Source organism: Pituophis catenifer, unplaced genomic scaffold (assembly GCF_029215685.1).
Source record: "Pituophis catenifer annectens isolate HBS135680 unplaced genomic scaffold, rPitCat1.0.hap2 SCAF_30, whole genome shotgun sequence".
In the NCBI taxonomy this organism is placed as follows: Eukaryota; Metazoa; Chordata; class Lepidosauria; order Squamata; family Colubridae; genus Pituophis; species Pituophis catenifer.
Window position 1 is genome coordinate 156,505 of NW_027256910.1, and position 10,733 is coordinate 167,237.

Sequence of the window (10,733 nt, forward strand, 5' to 3'; positions counted from 1 at the left end):
GGACACAGCAGGTTTCCCTGTTTCTTTGGGAAATATTCCTTAATCAGAGTCCACCTGAGCCCCATCATCCACTTCCCTCCCTGCCTGGGATCAGCTGAATTCCTCCATTCAGACAACAGGAAAAAGGGAGTTTGCACAGAGCCTCTGGGTCAGTTTCCATTCTTCTACACAGAGGGTCCCACTCACTCTGTAAAGCCAAATTCTCCCTGCCTTCCTGGATGCCTCCGGCCATCGCTCGGCTGAGCTCACAGCAGGGCCAGGGTGGCTGAGAATTGGGATGGAAGGGACCACAAACCTTTCCAGCCACAAGAGACTCTTAGACACAGACTGTGGCCTCCCACACTCCTCAATGGTGCCTTTATGTGGGAGTGGGAAGGGTTATGGGATCAATCTCACAACCCTCACCCTATAGGGCTGCCCCATCTGTTGTCTCTGGTGGCAGATGGAAGATTGTGACTCCCACTCCTGACACCAGTTTCTGTGGAATCAAACACAGGAGCCAAAAAACCAATAATCCAGGCTCATTGCAGTTGTTATTTATTCAGAGTCCACTGGAGGAATTTCTCCCCAGAAAATAGTGGGAGGAAATATTTAGAGACAAAAGGATGCACTCATATTTATACATTCCAGGAAAGGAGGAGAAAATTATAATCATACATATGCATATTTCATTTAATAGATGATGTAAGCATGAATATTCAGAATTAGGGAGACTCAAGTTACCTCCCCAGCCTTGTATTGTTGCTACCCTCAAGAAAGAGTTATTGTGTAAACAAAAAGAAACGTCTCAGTTACGTTGCCACAGCAGTTTGGGTGAAATGTACTGAGAAATGAGGGCATCAACATTGCTCCATACATTCCTTCTATATTTCTGTCTTGCTAACATGCTCCCATTTTTCCAAGAAATTTGTCTCCTCACAATCTTCCACACACCCTTTATTTATTTCAAGAAAAATAGTTGTCCCACTCATACATGGAGAAGAGCTTGGACCATTTTCTTGAGTTGAAATTCTTCTGTCTCATATTTTTATTCTGCCCGTAAGATGCTCCTTTGTGTTGAGGTCTGGCCTCAGAAGGATAATGTAGCACTTGGGGATGAAGATGCAGCCCAGCAGACCAGCACTCGAGGCCAGGATGGAGAAGACCTGCACAGCCACCATGGATTTCCCTTTGGTGCTCAGGTAGGTGGGCACAAAAGTCACCCAGACGCTGCAGAAGACCAGCATGCTGAAGGTGATCAGCTTGGCTTCGTTGAAGGCCCCAGGCAGATTCCTGGCCAGGAAAGCCACCGTGAAGCAGATGGCAGCCAGGAAGCCCATGTAGCTGAGGGTGACGTAGAACATGACAACGGCCCCTTCGTTGCATTGCAGGATGATCGCTCCAGGCTGGGAGTGGAGGTCAGAGTCAGGGAAGGGGGGAGAAACTCCCAACCAGATGGAGCAGATCATAATTTGGGCAGCAGAACAAGAAAGGATGATGGAGTTGGCCAAGCTCTTCCCCAACCATCTCTTCACCCGGTTTCCTGGTTTTGTGGCCAGGAAGGCCAGCACCACCATGATGGTTTTGGCCAAGAGAGAAGAAACGGCCACTGAGAAGATGATGCTGAAGACCATCTGTCGGAGAAGGCAGGTGGCTTTCCTTGGTTGACCAATGAAGAGAGAAGGAGACAAGAAGCAGAGCAGGAGGGAGACCAGGAGGATGTAGGAGAGGTCCCGGTTGTTGGCTTTGACAAGGGGAGTTTCTCGGTATTTCATAAAGATGATTAGAACAAGGCCTGTGATTAAGAACAAGAATAGGGCAAAAGAAACCAGGATGATGCCCAGAAGTTCTTCATAAGACAGGAAGGTTATGACTTTGGGGATACATTGGACTCTGTCCTCATTTGGGTATTTATCATCAGGACACTTGGTGCATTTTTCCGTATCTGAGAAAACAAAAAAGCAATATATCTTTAATATTCTGTCCTTTTGTCCTGCAAGAAAAACCTTCTTTGGATAACACCTGATACCCCAGGCATTTTCCAAGAAGTATTTCTTAACTATTTCATTAAAAAGAGCCTAAGAAGGATATATTTTTAATTAAAAAATGTAGCTAGGTATATGAAGTTGAGGGAAGTTCTAGGATGTTAATTATTTCCTGTGTAATGTGTAGAATCTTCATAGGAACCTACACTATTAGAGGTTTATAATGAATCATATAAACTTTTTAAGCAAACATCCTGAGTCCTGCCACATGGAAGTTAATATCCTGGACTTGGAGGTTACCTACAGTATCCTGTAACACCTGGAAGGAACCTGGAATTAAGGAGAAACTTCCTATCAGTGAGAACAATTAGCCAGTGGAACAGCTGGCCTCCAGAAGTTGTGGGTGCTTCAACATTGAAGGTTTTTAAGAAGAGACTGGACAGTCACTTGTCTGAAATGGTATGAACAGGGGGCTGGACTAGAAGACCTCCAAAGTTCCTTCTACTCTATTCTGATTGATTGATTGATTGATTGATTGATTGATTGATTGATTGATCTATATGGCAGACTATTTGTGTAATGAGTTCCCCCCATAACTATCCACAGCACCAGATTATGGACCAGTGACACCTTCTCAGTGATCCTCAAGGGGAGGATTCAATATACAGTGGATTGAAAAGTCTTTCAGAAGGTGGACCTGAAACAATTCATCTAGTTTCAAAGATCTCAGATGTTCCTAGAAAGGTAAACTTAGCAGCACATATCCAAACTAAAAAGCAGAACAGATGTTTCCTCTGCTGTTAGTAAAGCTTGCCCAGTCTGCCACCCCCTCCTCCCATCTCTTTCCCAGCCCCTCCTTCCAAGTCTTTTTGATTTACTTCCATTTAGATAAGAAATTGTGCAGATTAAAAATAAAAAACCAGGTGAGCTTCAATCTGTTTTTTAATTTGGATCCAGTTCCACAAAGCCTCCCATTTTCCTCAGTGTGACCCACCTTCCTGAGTGGAGAAGGTCCCCTCCGGACAAGGAACACAATCATAGCAGCAAACTGGCTCTCCTTCTCGAGCCCTCTTGACAAATCCAGGATGACAACTATCCACACATTTGGACTGAGGCAGGGACTGAGCAGAAGAAAAGGAATGACAAAGAAAAGGTGTTAGGACTCTCAGTCCACGTAAAATGGAGGGAGAAATGGAGGGAGCCAAGTAGCCTCTGGTCTTCATTGAGGTAAATATGAAACCTCTTACTACTTTTAAATAGATGCCGGAGGTATAACAAGTGGCAGATTCTTCCTTTAGTTCCTCCCTTTTGCTGTCAGAATTTAACACTGCAATAAAGTAATTTTCTATTTAATGTAGTCTAGAGGGATGGAATTGAAAAAAGATTTAAATATGATGATATATTCTTAATAAAAGTGATAATAAAGATTACTGTAAAAGATTTAGGAAATTTTATTCTATTAGGTTTTTTAATATGAAATTAAACTTCAAAGTGCTGGTTCTTACTTATAAAGCCCTACATGGCATGAGCCCGGGGTATTTGCAGGACCACCTCCAACCTGCCTCCCATCATCCAGTGTGCTCACATACAATTGCCCTCCTCCGGGTGCCATCAGCCAGACAATGTCGGCCGGTGGCCCCCAGGTTGAGGGCGTTCTCGGTGGGCGCACCGACCCTCTGGAATGGGTTGCCCACTGAGCTCTGGACGGCCCCCGATCTCCGCTTTTTCCATCGGGGCCTGAAGACATGGCTGTTCGAACAAATCAGCTGATCCGATGGGGTTTTTATATTAAATTACTGGGGTTTTAATTATTTGATTTTGTAAATTTTAATTATTTTATGAATTTGTTTCTACTGTTTTACATATTGTAAGCCACCCCGAGTCCCTCGGGAGAAGGGCGGCATATAAGTGAGAACAAAATAAAAATAAATAAATAAACTGTGATGAAGAAAGAAAATTCTGAGCAGTAAGATCTTGAAAGATTTTCCTAAAATGTGGCAAAGCCACTCCACTTAGGTCCTGTCTGTTGAAGAACTACAATCAGATGACACCACCTAGCATGGGAGGCCAACCACCCTGGAGACTCTAGGCTTTGCCCACTGGAAATGGGACCTCAGGCTTTGGAAAACAGAGAAAAAACAACAAAATTTCTCCCACCTTATTGAGCAACTTTAGCTGTGAAAGAGCATCTTGGCTGATAGTAAATCTCTGTCTTAGAGAATACGCCAGAAACTCTTTCTTGGGATCCTCCTTGGGGAGAACCAAGAAGATTTTGATGACCACATCTGCGTTTATCTCTCCATTTTGGTCCAAGTACAGTTTAATGCTGGAAATATTGCAAAACTCATTCTTCTCCAGAAAGGGATGAAACTAGAATGGGAATATCCAGGAATTTGAAAAACAGAAAACTTTGTTTCTTATCCCACATTGAATCTTTCTTCAACAATTGTCTAATCTCCAAATATGGTTAAATAGGATACAAATACTGCCACCATCTTCAAAAGTGAATGAAAATGTTTGAGAAAGATTTGTCCATCATATACTGACAAAATACAGATAAAATATAATCGACACAATTGGTCAATTATAGGGAACATTTTGGAGCAGATGACAAATAAAATGAAGAGAGTGGGGAAAAGGGTTATTCACAAACTCTTTGAAAGCAAGAGGTTGATTCCCAGAAAGCATGGGTTGATCAAGAAGAAAGTTGTCAGGCTAATCTTCTCCCTGGTCATCCTGATGGAAAACACCTCCAGATGGAGAGTGGCTGGCTCTGGAGAATTTGATCACTGAAGAGGGAGCCGGGTTTAGAGAGGGGAGAGGCACTACCGATCAGTGCTTAGTTCTTCATCAACTGATGGAAAAATACGTATCAAATAGACCTGCATCATTCTACGCCTCCTTTATAGATCTCAAGGCAGCCTTTGATACGGTTCCCAGGACTAAGCTATGGGAGAAGCTGGAAGCTGCCTCAATTGACCACAGGCTTCTTCATCTCTTACCTGCCCTACATACTAAGACATCCCTCAAGGTGAGGTGTGATATGCAGAGGTCCCTCTCTCTGTTGAATCCGATGGATTGAATGGTCGGATGGACTGGAACTTAATTTGCTGCTGGCATCCCTGAAGATCCTGATGCCAAAGGAAAGTGTCTTCGGGCGGCAGACCCGCGATCCCCTTCCTGATTCCAAACATGGGGTGTGCAGAGACAAAAAAAGTGCATCGCATTTCAGATCTGGCCAGGAGGAAAGAGAAGGTGAGTCTGCTGAGGAGAAGGATGGGGGCTCGCGGCTCTGCAATGTGCAATGGGAAGAAAAGCACTTTCAGGCAGCAGCAGTGCAATCCCCTCCCCGAATCCAAAACGCTGGGCAGCCAAAGGGGTGACCAGATGCAAAACGTCTGCTGGGCAGATTCCACCCCCCCCAGACTGTCCTAAAGAGGGTTGTTCCCCAGGTTGTGCCCCGACCCAGATCCCTCCTGCCTGGAACTGCCTGAAAATGTCCGAAGGGTAGGAGCTGGTGGGTGAGGGCTACATTTGGAGTATATGACGCACCCAGATTTTTACCCTCTTTTTGGGGGTAAAAAGGTGCATCTTATACTCCAAAAAATACGGTATGTAAAAAGCAATAGAAAAATCTCTGATTTTTAGCAACTAGAACTTAACTAACAACAGAGTCTCATATGAGAACATGGATGATGGACGGGAAGAAAGATGAGGGACACCAAACTTCATATGTATGTTTGTGATCTCAAAATCGTAGTTACCGTATTTTTCAGAATATAAGATGGATCGGAGTATAAGACGAACCTACCTTTTTTGGTGAGGAAAAGAAGAAAAAAAAATCTCCCTCTGCCTCTGAGCAATTTTGCCTCATTGCAGCAAACAGCAAACAGCCTGCTTTACTTTCATTTTCAGCATAGCTTGATTAGCACAAGGGGAAAAAAAATCTGCTCCACCAATTTACCTCTTTGCAGCAAGCAGCAGAGCCCTGCGGAAAAGAGCTTAAAGCAAATGAGCTGAGAGTTGGGAGGCTGATCCAATCAACTTGTGCTAATGAGGCTGGGCTGAAGCTGAAAGGAGCTGTTTTTTCTTGCTGTTTGCTTATAAGGAGGCAGAGGCCAAAGGGTGGTGGCCAGTGGGCTGGCAGGACTATATTCGGTGTATAAAATGCACCTAAATTTTCACCCCCTTTTAGGGGGGAAAAAGTGCATCTTATACTCCGAAAAATTTGGTAACGGGAAACAGAATCTGAGTCAGCAGGGAGATGGTCATGGAAAGAAGGCAAATGCAGCCATAGGAATCTCAGGATAGATTCTTATGTGATAGATCAATTAACATGTTAATAGAAAAGAAATATAATAGAAGAAGAAGGCTGAATAAGTTAACATTATAATATCTGTAGTAAGAAATGGATCACTGCTAAGCAGCTGAAAAAGAAATTAAGATTTTTGTAAATGTTTGTATGTTTATGTATGTCTTTTTAACTATGTTTAAAATAAAAAACTTAAAAAAAAAGAATCTCAGGAAGTGAACATTCTGGTTTGGGGAGACCCCAACTCAAGGACCAGGTCCCCTTGCAGGCTCCAAGCCTGGAGGAGAATTTGCTGTTGTAGAGCTGAGCCAGCAAAGCAGAGAAGTTCAGTCTCCTGTTCATGGATTGTCAAGAGAAGAGGGGGGTTTAGCTGCCTGTTGAGCTGCACACAGACCCACCTGCAGTGGGGACGGAACAAAGGGGAAATTCCACCATCCTCATCACCAACCCACAAATACGGGAATTCATTTCAAAAAAGAATACAGAATTTTCAAATTAGCAGTGTGTAATATTAAAATGCGATGGTATCTACTCTTTGAAACCATTATTCCCTGAGTAATTGAATTGGACAGATCTGTTGAGATGGTTCCCCTCCTTCTCCTCTGGATTCCTCCTCCAAAGGATCTCAGATTAATAGATCCATATTGGGACCCACATACCTGCCACGGCTGCAGCCTTGGAGACCCCAAAGTCTTTTCTCCCTCCTTCCTTCTCCTCCTCCTCGATCTGGAGGAATAAGCGGCATTCAAGGCCTGGGCCAGAGTCTGAATGAGACTGTAATGATGGTAGTGACTTGGGATCTGGATCCTGTTCCTTTTCTCCTGGGTCTCCAGTGGGGCTTTCTGGGTGCATCTTCTCCGGCCTTTGACAGAAAAGACATTCTTTGAAAGAGAACAGCGGAAATAAAAATCTTGAAACTTTTCTTCCACAAAGAAATTGGGTTTAAAGGCATCATCCATTGGACTTTCTTTTGGCAGATAAGCAAAGTTCAAAATACTATGGATGTATTTGAGAAGTCTACGCTTGTTCATTGCATACAACACAAAATTTGTGAGGATCCAGACTTTCCCTTCAATGGGTCCTGGGAGACGCATAAATGTTAAATGGAAAGGAAGAATTCTGCCCCAAATGGAATCAAATTCTATGAAGTGAACAAAGACGTTGACTTGTCTCCACTTAGAGAGGGAATCCCTAAGGGATGCTGTATATCCAGTTGTTGAGAACAGTTGTGATATAGCCACACAAATTCCACTCCTGACAAGCATAGGAATAAAAATCCTCATGAAATTCTCTCCATTTTCTGTGTCTGAAGCAAAGAGGCCAATCAGGGTCCATCTGAAATGGAGGAGCAGGTGGACAATTGCTGGGTAGTGGAATCCTTCTTTATGGAGCATCTGGTGGAAAAAGGGGAATTGACTTTTATCACTCAGAGCCTCTGAAACAATTGTATGACTGATCTGAAAAAGCAATGAAGAATGCTGTGTTACATTTGGGATTAGAGCAAGTCCAAAATATTAGATTTGAATAAATCCAACCTGGTTCTCATGAATGTATTAGAATAGTTTGTTAATCAGACATTGTTTAAAATATTAAAGACAGACTATTAACAAGATTGTATCATAATAATGGAAAATAATAAGCAAATTAAAAAACAATAAAAATGTAAATAATATTACTGTATCAACCCTACAATTTATCACAATTAGATTAACACGTGCAAATGCCAACTGGAGTATTCTATTCCAATAAAGGGCCTATTATAATTTCTGAGGATTGCTGCATCTTTTTTTGCTTCTATATCCACAGAGAGGAGGGGGTCAAGCTATTTTCCGAAGCACCCAAAGGCCGGACAGAGGCCGGACAAGGAATAATGGATGGAAACTGAACCAGGAGAGATTCAACCTGGAAATAAAGAGATAAAGTTGCCTTCAGAAGTTGTGGGAGCTTCATCACTGGAAGCTTTCAAGAAGAGACTGGACCATCAACTGTCAGAAATGGTGTAGGGTCTGCTTGGACTAGATGACCTACAAGGTCCCTTCCAACTCTGTTAATCTGTATCTATCTATACTATTCCAGACAAGTGGCTGTCCAGTCTCTTCTTCGAAGCCTCCAGTGATGGACCAGCCACAATTTCTGAAGGGTAGACGTTCCATTCCTCACCATTAGGAAATTTCTCCTTAGTTCTAGGTTGTTTCTCTCCTTGATTAGTTTCCATCCATTGTTTCTTGTCTTGCCTTCTAGTACTTTGGAAAATAGGTGGACCTCCTCTTCTCTGTGGCAGCCCCTCAAATATTGAGGTACATTGCTATGATGTCACCCCTCGTCCTTTTCACTAGACTAGACATATTGAATTCCTGCAACTGTTCCTCATATGTTTTAGTCTCCAGGCCCTTAATCATCTTTTCTGCACTCTTTCCAGAGTCTCTACATCTTTTTCATAATATGGAGACTAAAATTGGATGCACGATTCCAAGTGTGGTCTGGCCAAGGCATTATAAAGCGGTACTAATACTTCATGTGATCTTGATTTTATCCCTCTGTTAATGCAACCTAGAATTGCAATGGCTTTTTTGGCTGCTGCCACAGATTGCTGGCTCATATTTAAGTGATTGTCCACTCGGACTCCAAGATCCCTTTCACAGTTACTGATATGGAGCCTTTTTTCACCTCATCTCTTAGTGGACATTTGGTTTTTCTAGCCTAAGTATAAAACCTTACTTTTCTCTACATTGAATTACAGTTTGTTAGGTAGGCCCAGGGTTCAAGTCTACCTAGATCCATCTGGATCTTCAGCCTATCTTCTGGGGTGTTGGCTATTCCTGCCACTTTAGTGTTGTCTTCAAATTTGATGATTTCCCCATTTCTCCCCTCATCCAAATCATTCATGAAGATGTTGAAGAGAACTGGGCCTAAAATGAAACCTTGGGGTCCCCCACTGCTTGTTTCCCTCCATGCAGACGTAGTTCCATTGAGGACCACAGGCTGACTCCATCTGGGGGTGATGATGTCTCTCCCACATATTTTCAGCTTCCCGAGAAATAGGTTGTGGTTTACTTTGTCAAAGCCTTTCTGAAATCCAAGTACTGTATACTACATGCACTGCATTTCATTGGTCCACTAATTTAGTCATTTTTGTCAAAGAATGAAATAACATTTATTAATGATCTGTTTTTTGATCCTGCATTAGTCCTAGTAAGTCATTCATATCTAGACTGAAGAACAGGGGTTCAAATATGCATCTTTCCCTTTCCCCTTGGTAAGCATAGATCCTCCTTCTCATGGCTCCATTGAGCCCAAACCTCCCTCTCAAACAAGGGCTTGGATCAGGGCCAACAGGCTGAGCTCCATTTTGAGGGCCATCCATTTTCTCCATCATATTTCTCTGTTTATTGAGTCAAATGCTGCACTAACATCTAGAAAGCAGCAAATCTTGTTTTACCTCACTGATATAGATTAGATATTTCAAGACAAACTTGTTGCCAATATTAGATTATTAATATGTATTATTTCTTATAAAATCCATATAGCATTTAACTCTACGTAAAACCTTCTGCACGGAATGAATTTTTCTCAAGTTTAACTAAGAGGATCATGGCATAAATTTTAGCCAAAATATCTGCTAGTCTATTTGGTCTATAATTGCTAGAGTCCTTTTTATTCCACATTTTAGATGGATAAAATGCTACTATTGCCAACTTCAATATAATTGGATATGGCAGGCATCATTTTTCTGTGAAAATGAAGATGCCAATAGAGGCCCCAACAACCAGGGGTATTTTTTGATCAGTTAAATAGTTGGTAGAATGTCTTCTCCAGGGAATGTATCGCTTGCATTTCATGCCTTTTATATTAATCTCAACATGAACATAATGGGGTAAAATATTGAGATTTTTGCTAATATGGAGAAAAGCAGCTCTTGAATTCCATGGAGAAGACATGATTGCATCTATTGCTCACCCACCACCACCCACCCTTCCCTTTACCAGAGGGAGAAAAACACACACAAACCTGCGGGATTTTGTAGGTGCCTCCTAATGTTGACATCTGGATTGAGATGTCCCTATGAGCTGCATCAAGAAGAGCCAGGAGGTTCTCCTTCCTTCCACAGCCGTAGTTGGGGACATTGGCTTCTCCAGTGGAGAGCATGTCCAACAAGGCATCTGAAGTGCGTAAAGTGCTCAAATAGTTGTTATGGATGTTGTAGCCAAGTGTGAGATTGTGCAAGAGATGGGAATTTTTGTTAGCCAGTTGAATGTTGAAAATGAATAGTAAGCAATAAAAAAAATTGTAAGAAGTCCTATTGAAAAAAAAGTTATTATAATCAACAGCCACAACAAATACTTTTGTTATGTATAATATATATAATCCTCCAGAAGCCTACTGAGCCTTAAACCAGCATTGATCCAAAAGCAATGATCAGATACACAAATACTGAAATGGGCTGAGGTACGGCAACT

At 42.3% G+C, this 10,733-nt stretch overlaps 1 protein-coding gene across 1 annotated transcript; it reads right to left on the minus strand.

Moving 5' to 3' along the window:
• Positions 1-1,019: 1,019 nt before the first annotated feature.
• On the minus strand, positions 1,020-1,913 carry LOC139326285 (vomeronasal type-2 receptor 26-like; the record flags this gene model as incomplete). The annotated part of the gene is made up of 1 exon (XM_070956445.1): positions 1,020-1,913. A coding segment is annotated over one exon (894 nt), but the record flags the coding sequence as incomplete, so codon positions are not given.
• Positions 1,914-10,733: the final 8,820 nt, after the last annotated feature.